Genomic DNA, 19,856 nt, shown 5'->3' on the forward strand with positions numbered 1-19,856 from the left:
AGAGGGGGCCTGGCAGATTCAAGGTGTTTACAAAGGGGGTTCAGTAGGGGGGTGGGGGAAGTGTCAAGGCTGTGAGTGGCTGAACAAGAGGAAGAACCAGAAAAACAAGGAAAGGCTTATAGAATCTATGGGTGGGGATATGTGTGTGTCACAGTGCATTACCGTTTTTAAGATTTTTTTAAAAATCACCCAAAATAGTCAAATCAAATCTGGGATAAATACACTGAGTTGTAGCTAAATTTCTCAAAAATATTTGAAAACATCATAATGGGAGATTTACCCCTGTGTAGAACAAGTCCTAATTCCCAACGGCTCTTCTAGTTGGAGGCAGAAGACTGATAGAAGCTCGAAAACACTCTCTCTGCTCTACACTGATCTCATTGGTTCATGTACTGCTCCGTCCCCTCCTCCCACCTTTTTTTTTCTTTCTACACACAAACATTCCCTCACTTATTCGCACACTCCTCCCACTCTGCTCTACTCCACAGTTGTTTTCTTGGAAGCTGAGAATGGCTCTGGGCAGAGCTGCTGTTTTGGGCAGTTTTTGCTGAACAGTGGCTTGGTTCAGCTTGTGTTTTTTGCTTGGATTGTCTTAGTCCTTTTTTTTGGCAATCTGTGGTAATACATTGTGATGCCCTTTGGAATTGTTGGTGCTTCAGGATTTGGGGCAGTTTTAATGGATTTACACTTTTAAACTGCATTTACCAGGATGCCAAAAGACCTTGTGGAGAGATCTTTCTTTGGCCCTTGATGTCTACTATAGCAGTGGATTTACCTGGATTTTAAATATAGATTGACATTCACCGGAACTATTTTATCAAACACCAAGGAATATCAGAAGACATCTTCCATCATCAAGTCACATTTTCCATGACTAAAGGGATTGCTAAAAGATGGAAGCCAGTGGATACACTTTCTAAATTTCAAGGGGACAATTGTCAAGAACAAGGAAAGCGGCTGAGGAAAGTGTTTCCATTTGGAGAGTTGGAGCTGATACATACCCTCAGTGAAATATGATCATGTTTTCCTCAGACTTGGAGAATTAGCTGCAGCAGTTCCTTCACGACTTGGTTGGTCAGCAGACATCTTAATTTGGTATTCAGGAGTGAAGGAATCATCTGGGTGTCCTCCTACTACAATTTGACGGAACTACTGTTCTTCTCAGACAGCCCCTGCTCCTGTACTGCAAGCTCTGACAGGATGGTGACAAACTCTGAGTAGCCGGAGGGCTGAGGTTACTTTCGGTCAACTTAGAGCCAGAAGCCACTCATGAGCCAAAGCTGGGGCTCAACCCACCAACCAGAAGGACTTCCACTACAGGAAGAGTGACCTCTAACCTCACTAAAAGATCACTCAGCTGAGCTGACAACTGTGTTGGAGACCTCTGTGTGGCCTTTCTTTGTTTTGGCTGATGGAAGTGGCCAGCATGGAGACTGAGGCACTGTCTGATTGGGAAGCAATCCTGGAACCTAAAGAGTTCATTCACTGGACTCAGTGGGAGTGGGAATTAGAGAGAATTCCAGCAGTAAGTGCTCAACAAGAACATGGATAGGGATGGCTATGGTTGTGATCTGGTATGGACTGATGAAGCTCAAAAACAGACCCTTGATTGGACCAAGTCTTAGACCAAGAATATTCAGTTACAATTCAGTGAGGTCAGTTGCTAAAATTTCATGTACTCAGGACATGGTAGAGCCAGATTTAGATCTGTCTGGGGTAAGAATGACCATAAAATGCACAGGCCATCCATTTTTAAACACTCACTTTTTTTTGATAAACCTTTTTTTTAATGAACTGCCCAAGAAGAGTCAAGGATCAGTTTTATTTGCAGAATTAACTGTGTCTGGTGTCTATTCCGGGTGGAACAGTGGCGAAACACTGTCGCTGTCACACAGCTACAGGTTCCTGGGGGTGTGGGTTTAAACCCAATCCGGGTGATAGTCTTGCCTCTTTCACAAAATAACTCCAGAGAATTTCTAGAGAAACTCCAGAGTATTGGGTCTGGAGATGTTCCGGAGTGTTCATTCATACATGCAGCTCTCAGTGCGCTCTCGCAGTGGGAAATGAAACACATGCTTTAGGCGTGGAGCAGCACCCGTGCAGTGCATGCAGGAGAAATCCGGAACATTTCCCAAGCCGTTCTCACATGCACTGACTCTGACATTTCCCAGAGTCTTTACTAGGACTCTACCAGAATAAATTCTGTGTAATGGCCTCGGCAAATGTTGTGGGTGGTTGCGTTACAACACTTCCGGGTAAACTCCAGAACTTTACAATGCATGTGTGAAAGGGGAATCTGTGAGGAGTGTGGTGTGTTCTCCTTGTGTCTGTGTGGGTTTCCTCTGTGTGACTGTCTGTGAGGAGTGTGGTGTGTTCTCCCTGTGTCTGTGTGGGTTTCCTCTGGGTGACTGTATGTGAGGAGTGTGGTGTGTTCTCCCTGTGTCTGTGTGGGTTTCCTCCGGGTGACTGTCTGTGAGGAGTGTGGTGTGTTCTCCCTGTGTCTGCGTGGGTGTCCTCCGGGTGCTCCAGTTTCCTCCCACAGTCCAAAAACACACGTTGGTAGGTGGATTAGCGACTCAAAAGTGTCCGTAGTGTGTGACTGTGTGCTACTGAGTACTCTGTTTCAAAACAGAAAACATGTTATGTTGTATGATACACCAAGCAATAACGCGTAGGGTACTGACAAATGCCTTGTCAAATGAGTACCACAGCAGATACCAGGAGCTGTTAATTTCCACGTATTCCTGCAGTGTATTCTGACAAATCCAAGAAAACCTAGGTGTCCAGCAAAACTCATTAGTCCTAACAGTTTCTGCAGGGATGCCGTTTGAATGCATCAGCTTTACTTTCCTCAACTCTTAAAGCTCCACGTGTGTGCACATACTGCCTAGAATGGTTGATAACAGAATAAAGGATGTTTATCTCATGAAGTTCAAGAAAACACAATACGTCTGTCTCCCACTGTCACGCCGAGCTGTGTACGACAGGACGGATGTTAAGAGAGGCTTCTGCTCAAAAGAATGTTAACTCTCCTCTTGTTAAGTGGCTTGTTATTATACTTAGTAAACCACACAGAGGCGCACACTGGAATATTACTCTAATCATAATACGATTTGTCTAGGGTTTGACTTGTGGACCACCGTCTCTGGTGTGCGACTGTGCTTTGTTCGGTTGTGTATCTCCTTTCTGAATGTTACTGTCTTGTCTCTCAGGTTTTGAGCCCTACGTATAAACAGCGCAATGAGGACTTCCGAAAGCTCTTCAAGCAGCTGCCAGACACAGAGCGCCTCATTGTGGGTGAGTCAGGAGTGGAATTCATTCCCGTTTACGCTTATGATCATGTCTGTGAGATCAGTTTTTCAAAAGTAAGGTGCTATATTTCGTCGTGTAACAGACACACTGGAACAGTTACGAGTCACATGCCACATAGCACCAACAGTGATTAAAGTCTAACCACCAGCTCTATGAAACTGTCAAACAAATAAATACAGTGGAATTTGAGCTCCTAACTTGTGTTTATTGATAGTCAGAAAACATGTTATTTCCTACTAATTCAAGGAATAAGGTTTAAAAGACTTCGGAAACTCTGATAGGCGTCTTGCCTGTGACGTAGATGGTGGACAACAACTCGCACTTAATTTAATGCAAAATGACGAAAAGGTGTGTTGTTTTTGGCTGCAATCATTCAATGTACAGTGGGACATCTGTGCACAAATGACCCAAAGATCCCAAAATATCCAGAAAATTGACTAGATGTGTCAACTTTAAACGGGCACTTTGGAAAGGACCATCCGCTCACTCCGTTATCTGTAGCTCATTTCACTGGCGCTTTTCCAACAATATGGGCATGTAAGGACACCAACGAAAGGTGTTCAAGAGCCTCTGTAACATGGAGGTAAACAGGGTAAGGACACTCACTTCGCCTGTTTTAGTTGGTGTTAGTTAACGTTAGCTTGACTTGCTAAACTCGGTGGCTCAAATTATACTCGGCTACGTAGCTGCATTACGGAGGTTTATAGTGTCGGATGAATTCGAGTTCGACTTCGATCACATTTACAAGAATAACGGTACCTCTAAATTTGAGTTTAGCTTATTGCTAGGCTATTGTCATGAATAATGTTGGTTATTTAGCTAGATACTGTCATAACAGTCAGTCATAACGGTGTTTTACCGCGGCGTTGTTCAGCTGTTGTCCACCAGTGACGTCACGGTTGCGTTCAAGAATTTCCGGAGCGAGCTCTGTTTTTTCTGTCAATTTAATAAAATTGTCAGTTTTAAAGCAAATTAAGCTGCTATTTTCATTTTAATTCATACTTATATCTGTCAGTAACTAAAATAATGTGTAATATTCATGGAGGTCCATTAAGTGGTGCTTACCCTTTAAATATTCTAGGAGCATAAACTATATTCAAGGTCCAGAGTTGAAGAACTTTAAATATATACGGTATCTTCTTGCCTTTAGCTAAACGTCAACCACAGTGGAGATACAAGCATAAAGCTTTGGTCAGACGAGCCTTTAGTTCATGAAATTGGAATTTAGAATTAATAGAATTGTGTGAATGAGTGAATTTCAGTGTGTAAAAATCAGACAAAATTCGTGTATATCTTTTGCAGTTTTCTTCTTTCTTGAGGTAATACACATTGTATGCTCGTTTGTCCGGAATCATTTACTACTTGTAGTGCCTTTAGCAGATTGTCAAATTACATATAGTAATATATAGCCCCCTCATTTATACAAATCACCAGCCAGTTTTAACCCTTAAGTAAGTTTTCAATTTTACAGTTGTTTTACAGTAGAGAAGAAATCTGACCCATTCTTAACCTCACTGACCCTTCCTCACCCGTTTGTCTTTCCTCCTTTCTCCGGCCAGATTATTCCTGTGCCCTGCAGAGAGACATCCTCCTTCAGGGTCGCCTCTACCTCTCTGAAAACTGGATCTGTTTCTATAGCAACATCTTCCGCTGGGAAACTCTGGTACTCAGGAGCTGGACCTTTTTGCTTTTTTTTTCAGTGTTCCAGCAATGATCTGATGATTCAATTCACAGTCAAGGCACAGACCAACCAAAAGATTTAAACCGCCTTCTCATTTCTGCACTCATTGCTCCACTGACCACAGGTGCACTTTGCAGGTCCGCAATTACAGACTGTAGCTCTGCATACTTTGGGGTGGGTGGTCATTCTCAGACACAGCAGTCTTAGTTTTTAAACTCTGTCTGTAACTGTAGGATTACAAAGTGCACCTGTGCGGTAGCTTGAATTAATATAGAAATCTACTAAAGGGAGTATAGTTTTATATATATACTGACAAATTGTGCAGTTTTTAAAGGTTTACCTGCTAATCCATTAGTGTAATGTGTATGTATGTTTATCAGCTGCACAGGAACATAAGCAACAGCCTTCATTTTACTAAATTACTAAGTAAATTACTAAGTATTCAGTTCTATGGTGGTTGGTCTGATCTGGTGCTAACTATTTATCTCCATCTGTGTGTGTGTGCTCAGCTGACAGTGCGTCTGAAGGACGTCTGCTCCATGACGAAGGAGAAGACAGCTCGACTCATCCCCAATGCCATCCAGCTCTGTACAGACAATGAAAAGGTGCGTTAAGCTGCTAAAACACCACACACCGATCTGAAGCCCTGGTCTCTGCACTGTTTTGTTCTAAACATCATCCCGTGTCTTTCCCTGCAGCACTTTTTTACCTCATTCGGGGCGAGGGACCGGACTTACATGATGATGTTCCGGCTGTGGCAGAACGCCCTACTGGACAAGGTCAGGCATAGTGTCCGGAACGGCAGTGTGTATATGCCATTCAAACAAGACCACATCCAGAAGCCATTTCACCATCTCGGGATGTAGTTCATTAGCCACTGGACAAGAGATTGGCTCATGGAAGTGTTTACTGTTTAAGCTGAAGTCAATGTTAAATACAGAGTAGGGATGGGCATCGATGTCAAAAAGAGTTGACTCGGATTGGAGGTGTTCAGGATTCAAGAGCTGATTCCAAAGCTTTGGGCTCTTGAAAAGTGAACAGGATCATTGCTTTCCTGGTGATTTATCAGCTTCTATTCCCTCACTATTCCATTATGTAGTTCAGTAGTTGTACTCAGATATTACGCCAGAAAAGTGCAGCATCTGCCTCGAATTAACTCCTTTCAGCTGTTCAGCTCTCGTTGAATTTTCATGTAAAAATGTTCAGATTTTCAGCGTTCAATTTCAAGCAAAAAATTATGTGGATTCAGCTTCTGAATGTGAGCTTCTCACCAGTTGGGACTCAACCGGAGTTCACTCTCAGTTCAGTTTAAATTAGTTTTGGCCTCAAAACAACATCCATCCATCCATTATCTGTAACCGCTTATCCAATTTAGGGTCGCGGGGGGTCCAGAGCCTACCTGGAATCATCGGGCGCAAGGCGGGAATACACCCTGGAGGGGACGCCAGTCCTTCACAGGGCAACACAGACACACACACATTCACTCACACACTCACACCTACGGACACTTTTTGAGTCGCCAATCCACCTGCAACGTGTGTTTTTGGACTGTGGGAGGAAACCAGAGCACCCGGAGGAAACCCACGCGGACACGGGGAGAACACACCAACTCCTCACAGACAGTCACCCAGAGCGGGAATCGAACCCACAACCTCCAGGCCCCTGGAGCTGTGTGACTGCGACACTACCTGCTGCGCCACCGTGCCGCCCTTCAAAACAACAACATACCTTTAATTGTAACAGCAGAGTTAAGCCCTGTTCTGACGGGAATAGTTTTACGTGGGGAGCTGGGGTAATGTCATTTTTCCACAAGACATCAGTAATGTTTATGGTGGAATTGCACTGGATAAGAAATGGCGGTAAAAATAACAGAGATGGGAGGGGCTACTCGATTCACGCACTGCCGTCAAACAATGTGGATCAGACACAGCAGAGCTACTGGAGTTTATTTAGACTGTCTTAACTGTTCTGAGATCAGCCCTCCCACCAAAAGCATACAGCCTTAAACGACTTTATCTTCTAGTCCTTAATAAAAGATAATGGGCTAGATCCTAACTAACTAATCCTTCACACAGTAATTATAACTGATATTATAAACCGTTTAATGGTAACGAGGCTACTAGTGTGGACATAACACACCTACAGGTTGTTTTGTGGATTTGATCATAGTGTGTTTTTCAGCCGCTGAGCTTTTACTTAAACTGTGTATTTCATCACTAAGCGCCTACTTCAGCTCCTCTGTTCTCAAAAAAAAATAAATAAAAAATGCAAATTTTCTCTGGGATATGATGCAATATTACCCCACATTTCAATTCGGACAGCATCTATAACACAGGGTCGTTTTTACTGCTCGTTTTACAGTAGGTTAAAGGCTCAGGAGCCTTTCCTGAAACGGGAGCACAAGCTCTGGAAAAATGACTGAAATGGTGTGTTCGGACGGGATTAAAACTACTGAGATACTCAGGAAATAATTACTTTACCCCCACGTCCTCAGATAAAACTAATCCCGTCTGAATAGGGCTTTAGACAGGTTTACAGGATGCAAATATACAACATTTATTTAAAAAAAAATAAATCTGGGACAGAGATGAATCTGAGACCAAAAACACATGAAAGTCCAGGGCAGAAAAGTCCAAAAATCACAATCTCACCAGGCAAGCCCAGATCAAAGAGCCACAGCACCCTGAATATGGCTCAGAAAGCAAGCAAAGAGAAGATGGTGTGGGAGCATAGGGGCATGAGGCCCTCTGGTGGACAAATTGTGAATTACACCTGAAAATGTTAAAACGCCATCTTCCAAAACATTGTGATGAAAACTGAATTACTGACTGAGCTGAACTATAAAAACCCATCTTCTTTTCTCTGTATTTTTTTTAGCCATTATGTCCCAAAGAGCTGTGGCACTTTGTCCATCAGTGCTACGGAAACGAGCTGGGGTTGACGAGTGATGATGAGGATTACGTGCCCCCAGACGATGACTTCAACACCATGGGGTGAGTTTTGCGCCCTTCCAAAAAGAGAAGATCACATTCATGTGATTCATACCTCATCCCTATCCACCGCACATGAGCTTAAGCCTGTTCAGCACCTTTGGGATTTATGTGGCAGGATGCCATCAAACCCTCACAGCAGACACTATCACTGCAGCACATTTCAGATGAGCATGTGTCCACAGACTTTCTTTATCAATCATCCATTCATATGGTGGCCCAACACCGCACCATTACGTGTTTATGATGGGGCCATACTGAGGAAGAATGGCCTTTCCAGCGGTCATCCCGTCCCATCGGTTTGTGTCACAGAGTGTCTGTCCCCTTCCCCGAGCTGGTAATCTTGACCTCCAGCTGTTGCCCCTCTCCCTGGTGCAGGTACTGTGAGGAGATCCCGGCTGAGGACAACGAGGCTAACGAGACCTGCCCCAAAAGCCCTGAGGTCAAAGTGGACGCCAGCCCCCAGCTGCCTCAGAAATCCTTCACCAGCAATAACCTCCCGTCCACAGGCAGCACAGACACTCCTGCCCCTGTAAGAGCTCATATAAGAGCTTATGTTCATACAGGTTACAACCTAATGACATAGCGACTTATGATAATTGATATGAAAACCCAGGTATAAATGGTAATAACACTCCTTCACCTGCAGTATGACTTGGCCCCAGAGGATGAGTTTGCTGGCTGTCTTCAAGAAGACCTCCTGCCTTTGCCTTTACCGGACAACAACAAGCTGTCCGAGCCCAGCGTCCCCGTCCCCTCACCCTCGCTGGACTTCAACGACAACGAGGATCTGCCCACAGAGCTCAGCGACTCCTCAGAAACACACGACGAGGGTACGGCAGTTTTAAGTCTTGCCTGCCTTAATTATGCAGGTATTATTTAGTGAGTACGGTTTAATCCTATGTATTTACTACAGGTTCTTACCACAGATTTTAAGAGGACAGTGTTAAAAACGACCTGTTAATGACTTTCATTTTACAATCTGTAGGGTATGTAGATATAATAGTGGGTAACAGAAGTTCTAGTTTATAATCACCCCTTAAAATTAAGGTATTGAACTACATTTGATCTATTTTAGACCCAGAATGCTTGTCTAATCTCCTTGGGAACGAATTGCTCATTAGGATTGGATGCTCACAAGCAGCTGTGCATGGGTTTAAAGTTACTATACTTAGCACCTACTATACTTAGCGCCTTAGTGCCTGAATAATGTTGAGTACAGCATTTCACTGCTGTGGTTCTTTTCTATATAATAAACCCTTATGTTCCTCTGTGTCCATCAGGAGAAGTCCAAGCCTTCCATGAAGATCTGAACGGGAAGCAGTACATCAACGAAGTCTACAAGTTTAGTGTGGATAAGCTGCACGACCTCCTCTTCACCGAGTCGCAGTTTATGAGGGACTTCTTAGAGCTGCGTCGCTTCTCCGGTCAGAACCAGCTCACACCGGCCCTGAAATTTATGACCCACACATTACTGTGTCAACCAGGTTTCTGAGGTTTTCATTTAGGATCCATGTGAAACACTAGCCCTAGCTTGTATCTGCCTTTGGGTTACACAGAAGCTCATTACTGAGCTGTGATTAGGTCCATATTCATTCCATTATTAGGAATTTTAGGAGCCAACCTCTTACTGCTCAGATATATATTTCTTTTATATGTCATTCTCAGGCGCCTGAAACTTCGGCACAGTACTGTATACGTACATACACCCTGATGTGACGTGTTCTTCCCTTTCTCCATTGTTTTTGTCTATCTCTCCCTGGTCAGGCGTGGTGTATCGGCCGTGGAAGAAGGAGGAGACGGGAGATCAGAGCAGGGAGATCATGTACACCATTTCCCTCTCCAACCCCCTGGCCCCCAAAACCGCCACAGTCACTGAGACACAGGTGAACACACTGTAAATTGAACTCTACACCATTGTTAATGAGACCAGAGAAATGCAGAAACATAAGAAATATTTGGAAAAAAAAAAAAAAAAAAAAAAAAAAAAAAATATATATATATATATGTGTGTGTGTGTGTGTGTCTGTGTGTGTCTGTGTGTTTTTTTTTTTTCTAAACAAATGTATTTTCCAGACTTTGTACAAGGCGAGTCAGGAGAGTGAGTGTTACATCATTGATGCTGAAGTGATCACACACGATGTCCCGTATCATGACTATTTCTACACCCTCAACCGCTACATGCTGACCCGAGTGGCCAAGAACAAGTGTCGGCTGAGGTCAGCACTCTTCCGCAGTCTCTCCACACATGCTAAAGTGGCTAACATCGAATGGATGTTAGTAGCACGAGCTCTGAGCACCATTTCACTGTTGTAATGCTAATTGATGGTGCTTTATTTATTTATTTTACCCTAACTCTTGCACCGCAACGTATTCATTGCCCTTTGACTACTATAAACAAAGTGACCAGATCATTGTGGTGTGTCCTGCAGGGTGTCCACGGAGTTACGGTACAGGAAGCAGCCCTGGGGGCTGGTCAAGGGCTTCATTGAGAGGAACTTCTGGAGTGGCCTGGATGAATATTTCAGACATTTAGGTAATGTGTTGGGGTTAGTTTGATTGTTCCACCCGCTGAATAACTCCAGCAGGTAGCTGTGCTTTTATGGCGTCTGGGCGTCTATAAGTTCTGGGAACCAAAACACGGAATCCATAACCAATAAATGCCATTTTATAATTGAGAACACTGTCATTGATTTTGAAAGTTATAAAAACAGGTTTGTAAACAGAATATTTCCTGGAATAATCAGTTTTTGCTTCCATTCCACCTTTTCTCGGTTGCACTTCTCTCAGTCTTCGCCTCCAGAAGTTTCTCTCTTTTGACTTTTGACGGTGTTGGGATCTAGACAGTCATTGGCTGCAAAGGTTAAGCCCGCCCACTCAGCAGATTCTGCACACTCCTACACTGATTGGAAAATGAGTCTAAGCCTCTCTGAGGAACTGTGAATTATTAAAAGGGATAATCGTTAATAAATATTTGTTATGTCTTACCAGTGTTTGCCGGTCGGTCTTTTTCCTGTCAGGGTAAGATTGCCGCGCTGTCGCAGCCGGGTCTGCAGAATCTGCTGGGTGGGCGGGGCTTAACTTTAGCAGCCAATGACTGTCTAGATCCCGACCTCCGTCAAAAGCGAGAAACTTCTGGAAGCGAAAGCGAGACTGAGAGAAGAAGCGCAACCGAGAAAAGGCGGAATGAAAGCCTTTGAATATTAAACTCAAAATAGAGGATTATATACAGAAATATTCTGTTTACAAACTGTTTTTATAACTCTGAATATTAATGACAGTTTTCTCAATTACAAAATTACATTTATTGGTTATGGATTCTGTTTTGTGGGTCTTTGAACTTAAGAACCTATTTTGACGCCAAGGGTTGAGCATGGTTGATTCATCGTCATCGATGACATCGTCGTTCAGTTGTGCGCAGGGTTTGCATCAGCTCAATAGAAAAGCTCTATCCAACAGAACTGGACGCTCTGGGGCAGTGTCACATGAACCTAAGCGCATGCTCGGTGCTAGTAGAGCTAGTGGAGAACACATGCCCCTAGCATTGTGCTGTTTGAGAGCTGTTTATTGTCATACTGTTTTTATGTGTTTGTGTGTGTGTGTGTTGCAGTGCTCGAGCTCAGTAAGATGGAGTTGGCTCTAATGGAGCCCCACAGACAGTCTCCCAAAGCCAAAGCCGTTCGGACCTCCACAGCAAGGCGGAGGAAAAGGCAGATGGTGCACCTGCGTCCACAGCACCTGGACGAAGCGCTGAGTCCAGTCACTACACCCGAGGACGAGGTGGAGGTCATCCACCGCATCAAACACGTGGCAGGTACGCAGACAAAAAAGATCATTACTTGACACACAAGGCGTCATGAAGAGCCTATAAACGGAGCGTCATCAAACCTGTTCCAGGCCAGGATTTTATAATAGCCAGCAGTATAATGTTATAACCTCACCTGTAAAATCCCGGCCTGGATCCTGGATTAAAAGCCTGGATTTGATGACCTCTTGGTCTATGGCCTTGTTTGCTGTTTCTGATTTGAACTGGAATAGGTTTCCTTCACTCCGACCAACACGCTCCAGTTGGATTTAAATTAGAGTTATAGGTAAATTCAGATCTGATGCTGATTTGGATCTCTGAATTTTACTGGTCAATAAACTGTCAGGAGTTTGTCTTTCTCATAAATCCCTTCTGTCCTTCTTCTCAGGATCCACGCAGACCCGACACCACCCTGAGCCAGGCCCCGGAGGCCTGGCCCTCTACAGCGTCTCCAAACTGCTGCTCATCATCAGCTTTGTGTGAGTTCAGCTCAGCCATTTACCGTCACCCTGTCACCGATCTCCTTCAGCTCTGTGTTTATTACATGCTTAAGATACAAAGGAAGAAGAGTAAGAGCAGCAAAGTCTGTGCTTTTTCTCAGGATGCGGCCTCACTATTAAGATGGAGTGCGTAGTTTCTAAAGTAAATAATAATTGTGAAGTGACTGTAGCCCTGTATAAATATACAACTATGTCTTTTATACATTCTGACTGTAATAATTCAGGATGAATGTGCAGTGTAATAACTGACTGTAGACGATGCTGTTCTGTGATTGGCTGAACTCGTGACCCCATTAATAATAGTAGCCCTAAACTATAAATAACTTTATATATGTTTATGTTCTGTTGAAATTTACTGGTTATAATTTGTTATAAATATTTATACAACATCCATTTCCTTCACCTTTCATATCTAATCATGTTTATACAGGAAATCCTACATAAATGCAGAGAAACAACATCCGTCTCTGTTTTCTGTGCGTTCATGTGTCTCTTTCTCTTTCTTGTCTTCATTGCATCCTATAGGATCTGTGTAAGGTACATGCCCTTTTCCTATGAATGTAGCAATGATCACATGTTGACACTAGGGGGTCAGCACAGCCAAGCTTATGGAGATGCTGAGGCTGAGGCTCTGCCAGTGACTGGTGATTTTTTGGTGTGTGTGTGTGTGGGTTCTGTTCCTCATTAGCCTGGTTTTGCTGGTTCTTCTGAACATGATGCTGTTCTATAAGCTGTGGATGCTGGAGTACACCACTCAGAGCTTAGCATCTCTGCAGGGTCTGAGACCAGGAGAGAGGTACAAGCTGCAGAACATCCACAGAAACAATAGTTCATCATGTTTATCAACACTTGCAGCAGGTTTACGTGTAGGAATATACATTTAAGCACATGTATAGATTCAAATTATATATATATATCTTTTTTTAATTATTTTTCCCCCAAATATATGTCAGTATTTAAGCACAATTATAGCACAATTTAAAAAAAATAATAAAACCTTTAAAACATTTTGGGCACAATTTATATGTAAAAATATACAATTACACTCAGCACAGGTTTAATTTAGAAATATACATAACAACACTTTTTTGTATGCACAGTTATGTATATGTAATGCTAATTATGAATGTAGAAATGTGCATTTAAACATAAGCATACAACATATTCTATAAATACAACAACATTAAGCACAATTATAGCCCATTTTATATTAGGCACAATACATTTTTAAGCATATTTACACAATTATGTAACCAACATTTAATCTTTTAATCTGAAATATATATTTAGGAATATTTATATAACAATATTTTTATGGATATATCTGTGTTATACACATGGGGCACACTGTATAGAAAAACTTTATTCCAATTGCCAAGTAGAATTAGCATCATGTGATAAATCTTTCCCCTCTACATTATCCATTTAATACAATTATTTTCTGTAACATTTGCATATTGCAGTTATTAGTTTGTTAGACTGAGTGAGTATCCAAGTCAGTTCCAAACAAACAAACAAACAAAAGCTGTTTGTTTTCTAGCAAACTTCCCCAAACGCAGATGGAATGGGCTCAGCTTCTGGAGTCTCAGCAACGTTACCATGACGACGAGCTGGAGAAGTGGCGGGAAATCATCAAGTCGTCAGTGGTTTTGTTAGATGAGGTAAAAAAAAACAAAGGAGAAGAACAGAAGGACAGAGAGGTTATAATATCCGTGTAGATAATAACCCACCAGGGGGTCCAGAAATGACAATGTAAAGTGACAGATGAAATGAATCTGTAGCAGAACCCTCTTTTATCTTCTGCCTAATTAAAATCTCTTTGATTATAATGATGCTTCAAAGGTTATGCATAGATATGTCTTCTTGTCTTGCATTGTTCCTCCGTGGTCATTCTCATTTACATTCTTCCAGATGAGGGAGTCTTTAATGAACCTCCAGAAGGGTATCGGGATCCGAGAGTACGGCTCCAAAACGGAGGAGAAAAGGAGCCGCTACCACTGATATCAGAGCTGTGTCGGAGCTGAGTTTTGGCCAAAATGGACACCCCATGCAATATGAAGCGGAGCTGGACTGGACTCGGCTGGACTGAGCTGGACTAGACTGGACTGGACTCTTGTCTTCCTCTCCGTAACTTCAACCACGGCATAACTGTGCCAGCCATAGGGGAAGGGGAACAAAAACATGAGCTGCATGCAGTTTGACTACGACCCTCACGTGACTGTTTATAATCCTGCTCACCCAGAGCCAAAAAAAAACCTGTAATCCACCCCATCACACCAAGCATCAACTCCTGGTTCATTCAGGCCTTTACAAAGGACTCGGATGGGTGGCATATGCACACACACACACACACGCATACACATACACACACAAACTCACACACAACCACGTCCCAGCTGCAGGATCCCTTTTAATAAACCCCTTGGAATCTGGGACCAGGTTAGACCACAGACATGTATTCTTTAAGTGTTACTTGGAAACATGCACATTTACATTTACTGATACAAAGAAGAGAATGTGGAACTGAAATCTATTATGAAAAAAACAAAAAAAACTAAACAGAAACGCATCTGAAGAGATCGAATTTTTATGTAGAGCTATATTTGTTGCCAGAGCTAATTTTTATGAGGCTTCCATGGAAAATCGGGGCTGGACCCACGGTAGCTTGTGCCATGGTGCTAATTATGCAGATATGTTCATGTTATGATTGTTCCTTTTCTGTCTATATGTAGGGTGATGCTGTTTATTGGACCATTTTTCTTTGGTTTGCCCATAAATGCGAAAGGCCAAGTCGAAATGGAGTATGTCCTCATCTTCCTCGAACTTGGTCTCGGACAGCCGGACGTGATCTTGTGACCAAAGCATCTGAGGACAACTGTGAGAAGTATTCAGAGTGGGTTCAAACTGAATTCCAATCTGCTCCTATGCATTGCATAGACAGGTTTAAACTAGAGGTGAAGTCACAATTGTTAACATAGTCTGACAAAAAAACAAGCCTGTTGTTAAAACATGGATAATGTAAGTTAGAAATTATATATAGTACCAGTCAAAAGTTTGGACACACCTTCTCATTCAATGGTTTCAATTCATTCATTCATTATCTGTAACCCTTATCCAGTTCAGGGTCGCGGTGGGTCCAGAGCCTACCTGGAATCATTGGGCGCAAGGCAGGAATACACCCTGGAGGGGGCGCCAATCCTTCACAGGGCAACACACACTCACACATTCACTCACACACTCACTCAATGGTTTATCTTTTTTAATTATTTTTTTAAATTATAAATGAATATGGAAGATTAAAACTATGAAGGACATATGGACTTATATAGTAAACAAAAAAGTGTTAAAGAAACCAGAATATGTTTTATACTTTAGATTCTTCAAAGTAGCCCCCTGTTGCTTTGCACACACACTCCGTTCTCTGAGTCGGCTTCATGAGGTCGTCACCTGGAACGGTTTTCAGTAACCAGCCGTGACCTCGTCAAGAGTTCATTTGTAGAACCGCTCATCTTCTTAATGCGTCTTAGACCATAACTTGGGTTGCGCAGAGGTAGGGGCTGGTACACAGTTCTGTGCAGTGTGCTGTGCCCTATTCCACCAACAACTAATGAGATGTGTCCAAACTTTTGACTGGTACTGTGTATAAAAAAAACCTCTTGCAAGGTTCAGTTTTCTAGGTGTAAACAACTTGAGACATTGCAGCCAAAAGTTGAACAAGTTGTCCCAGGACATGTATTAATCATTACAACATCACGCCTGGCCTCGCGAGACTACCTCAAACCGACAGTCTTTCAGATTCCTTCTTAGTGCTGTACTGTATTTCATTTTGCACGAGGGGAGAGTCTTGAATTTATTTATTTTTCTTGCACCATGCCTCTGGATGGTCATGACTTTGTGTTGCCAATTTTCAGAAGTCACATATTATTTTGATTTCAGTGGCATTCCATGTGTATGTTTTTTTCTGTTGTTTTTTAACCATGTGGTGTAAAGTCAATGCGTGTTTGACGAAGCCCTGCTGCTGGAAGTTACAATCCATTGATGGTGAGAATGTTCATGAGGCTTCGGGCCCAGGTGTGCAGATGTGGCACCTTTTGGCCGAAGCCGGTGACTGAGAAAGAGTTTGACTGTGATCAAGGAGTAGTTATTTATTTATATTTTTTTACTTGGCCTGTAGGTCTGTTGTGGATGCAGATGTTCTGTATGTGGTGTGCTCTGAAGGGATACTGCAGCTGGACCTGGAGAAGAGCAACTAAACTGTGAAAAATAATAACAATGTATATGTGACGTTTAAGTCAACTGGGTAGAAATTGACCTTTCAGTATTGAGACGATCTCTGGCCTCTTTATTAAACACATGCACCTTCTATTTTTACGCCTGTCCTTTTATTAGGTACTTAACATAGAGGTGTACTTACGGATTATTTGTTGGCCTTCCTCCACCACCACAGGACCACCATTGAGCAGGGATTTCTGAAGTCACTTCTTGATCACTTACTGTTCTTTAGACTTGTTGATCATCTGTTGCTGCAGTTTGTGTCAGTCATCCTCTTGTCCAGTGGTTCAAATTAAGGGCCAAGACAACATCTACTTATGCCTCATAGGTTTAAATCTTTTATAATTTACTCTACAGGGAAGTCAGGCCAAATCATATTCCTTTGGTTAGGAGTTGTAACATGAGGTCAGTGCTCGATATTGGTTTTTTGTCAGATCTGACAAAGAGTTCACAGAGAATAATTGTACGATTACAAAGTGCACCTATATGGTCAGTGGACCTGCACAGGTGGACAGAGTGTGTAGAAGGTACAGCAGATGGACCTAATAAAGTGGATGGAGTTGAGCTGCTTGGTGGTTTTTTTGCAGTGTTACAGACACAAAAGCTTTAAACGTTAAAAAAGACCAGTTTTCATGAACTTTGTAAACATTTTAAACTGCTCTGTGGTCAGTCGCATCAGTATCCAATCTTAAAGACCAATTTACCATCTCTTGCTTATCTTAGATTTTTTGATACCTCTAGAACGGGAAAGGCCATTATTGACCAATTCTGTCTTTATACACTCCGTTTGTCCAGCGTATTGAGCTGAATCCTAATTTGAAGCCAGTAATAACACTACCGTCTGGTCAGGATTTCAGTTTCTTTGTATTGTTGCAGGGCAGTGGTTTTGATCTTGCTGGATCAATTGTCCCTCGCCTCTGCAGACATGCGCTTTCTCTACTTTTTCTTCATCTGATTTGTCAGGGAGTCAGTTCACAGCCTTATTCATGTACTTGGCGAAGTATAACTTTTAGCCATTTCGATTTTGATTTTGATTTTTTTTTTGGTGGAAAATAATGAGGGCTTACACAGATTGTCTGCGGTTGCATCATTACCATTGAACATGGAGGAATAAGAAGAAGAAGTAGTAGTAGTACAGTGGAAAAGTGCCTGCACTGTGGCAAATGGCATGAGGACATTGAGACGGTTGCTTCCAACCCAGTTCTTTTCATCATCCTTGCCTCTTTGAGAAAACGAGTGGACCAGCAGCAGGACCAGGAGGGTTCAGTGTGAGGCTTATCTTGACAGGCCCAGGGTTTGCTGGGATTTGGGAGCTGTGGAATCTTTGTGCAATAACTACAGGCCAGATTGTCCTTCTCACTGCAAAACAGTTCGAATCCGATATGCAAAGACATTAATGGGCTATTTTTGCTTCTGTCAGGGGGATCCCAGGATCACAAACTTTTGCCTGAGTTTATCCTCATCCATCCTTAAACCAGTCTCCCTCACATCTGTCTTGCCCCTATTCCATGACGTATGCATGCCATGTGTGAATGTATTTTCTAGAGGACTGGCCTTAATCAAAACTGGTTTCCAATGATGTCTGGAACATTTTGGGTGGAGATGAATGCATATGGAGGGAAAAGTAGCCTGAGTCCATTGTTATTTTAAACATTGTTAAAATAACGAGTCAATCTAAAATGGCTGCCTACTCTCTATGTAGTGCGCTGTGCAGAAGTGAATACACTGTCCCGTATACTGCAGCAATTTGGGATTTAATCTCCATACTAGACAAATAAAATTTTATTTGGTCTGGAATAAAATGCTAAGCCCCCAAAGACAGTGGTATGACGCGAACATGAAGTAGCACAGATGCAGTCCCCAATAAAACAATTGAATTAAAGAATATATTCTGTACTAATTTACTTCAGTGAAGTATTTACGAAATTCCAAAAGTGACTGATTAAATGTACCTGCAACAACAGTGGAGTTTTTAAATAAAACCTAATTAGTCATGTCTTTGGCTTGACCTATGCCTGAGAAACTGGCCACTGGTGGTACACATTTGGGAGCCACAGTGTATTAGTGTCATTCCAAGTCATTCCATCACAAATTGACCACTGTCCTACTTTTCTTATAAGATTTTTGGAGGCTGAAGATGGGACAGGGCCAGTAACTTCAGAGATGGGCCATGTTTTTTTTTTCTTTGTGTTTAATTATAGATTTGTAATATTTGGATTTATATGGTTTCTTTCCAAAGAGTCTGTAGTCTTCATCGCTGTAAGGGGTGTGTGCTTGGTAGTCATATATGGCCATGACTGTTATGGTCAAAACCACTGGTGACTGTAGTTATGAAAATTCTATTAGTGTTTTAATATACATAATCAATAATAAATGTATAAGGCCACTGGTCTTCAATGATTTAAATATAAAATCTGTTTATTATAGCCTAAATTTTAGATACCCTGATGAGTTCATTCACCAACTATATATGACGTTCATTTGCATTAACGTGGTCATGGCAGATGGACATAAATGAGGCCTCCATAAGTATTCACCCCCTCTATCCCACCCTACTGAGGAGTGTAAGGAGTGGCTAAAGGACTACCTACAAAACAAAGTATTGTGGCATTGTATTGCAACTGTAAACGTGCATAAAATACCTGTTTTTTGTATTCTTCTTATTATTATTTTAATCTCCATATATCAAACAGAAATATTTATACATATATTGTAATGTATGTATACGTTGTGTATAGTTCCTGTGTACACTTTAAAGGATGCCCGGGTGCGCTGGACGCAAGCTGGAGCTCATTAAAAATAAACAGAAAGAAATCATTTCAGAAGAAAAATCTAAAGATTAAAGGATTTATGTGAACTAGAAAAGGGTGGAATGAATAAAAGCATTTAAAAGCTATAGCCTGCTGTTGGTCACTCTTTTTATTGTCTAAATGTGATGGAAGAAAAAAACATAAAGGCCAAAATGCTGATGCAAATGCTGATTACTAGTTCTAGATCACAAATACCACTCCAAGTGATCCCAGAGGTTTCTATGGCATTATATCTCCCTAGCTGACACTTGGCATTGGGCATGGTGGCCTTTAGAGCTAGCGAAAGTAAAGGTTAAAGTGCTTGCCAGGTTTTCATTCCAGCTGCTTGGATTCTGTAATCATGTCCACCCAGCCTGAGAAGGGTCAGTGCAATTGAAACGAAAATCTGGGTAGGATCTTCATTTTTCATTTCTGTTTATTGTCCCACTATTATTGTTTTTTAAAGTATGTTACAAAATTGGCCATGGTCTGTTAAATCTGGACAGT

At 42.1% G+C, this 19,856-nt stretch overlaps 1 protein-coding gene across 5 annotated transcripts in view; it reads left to right on the forward strand.

Annotated features, from left to right (window-relative positions):
* Positions 1-19,422, forward strand: part of gramd1ba (GRAM domain containing 1Ba) — a 58,685-nt gene extending 39,263 nt beyond the window's left edge. For 4 of the 5 annotated variants that reach the window (XM_066650639.1, XM_066650636.1, XM_066650640.1 and 1 more), the window contains 16 exons: positions 3,213-3,297; positions 4,872-4,975; positions 5,503-5,598; positions 5,692-5,772; positions 7,871-7,986; positions 8,338-8,515; positions 8,633-8,816; positions 9,267-9,410; positions 9,751-9,869; positions 10,060-10,202; positions 10,416-10,519; positions 11,594-11,797; positions 12,177-12,267; positions 12,977-13,084; positions 13,829-13,949; positions 14,200-19,422. In XM_066650639.1, coding sequence (XP_066506736.1) covers positions 3,213-3,297; positions 4,872-4,975; positions 5,503-5,598; positions 5,692-5,772; positions 7,871-7,986; positions 8,338-8,515; positions 8,633-8,816; positions 9,267-9,410; positions 9,751-9,869; positions 10,060-10,202; positions 10,416-10,519; positions 11,594-11,797; positions 12,177-12,267; positions 12,977-13,084; positions 13,829-13,949; positions 14,200-14,289 — 1,968 coding nt within the window. In that variant the 3' untranslated portion in view covers positions 14,290-19,422. The remainder of the gene's footprint in view (positions 1-3,212; positions 3,298-4,871; positions 4,976-5,502; positions 5,599-5,691; positions 5,773-7,870; positions 7,987-8,337; positions 8,516-8,632; positions 8,817-9,266; positions 9,411-9,750; positions 9,870-10,059; positions 10,203-10,415; positions 10,520-11,593; positions 11,798-12,176; positions 12,268-12,976; positions 13,085-13,828; positions 13,950-14,199) is intronic. The other variant, XM_066650637.1, reaches the window with a different exon arrangement.
* Positions 19,423-19,856: the final 434 nt, after the last annotated feature.

Source organism: Hoplias malabaricus, chromosome 18 (genome assembly GCF_029633855.1).
Source record: "Hoplias malabaricus isolate fHopMal1 chromosome 18, fHopMal1.hap1, whole genome shotgun sequence".
Lineage (NCBI taxonomy): Eukaryota > Metazoa > Chordata > Actinopteri > Characiformes > Erythrinidae > Hoplias > Hoplias malabaricus.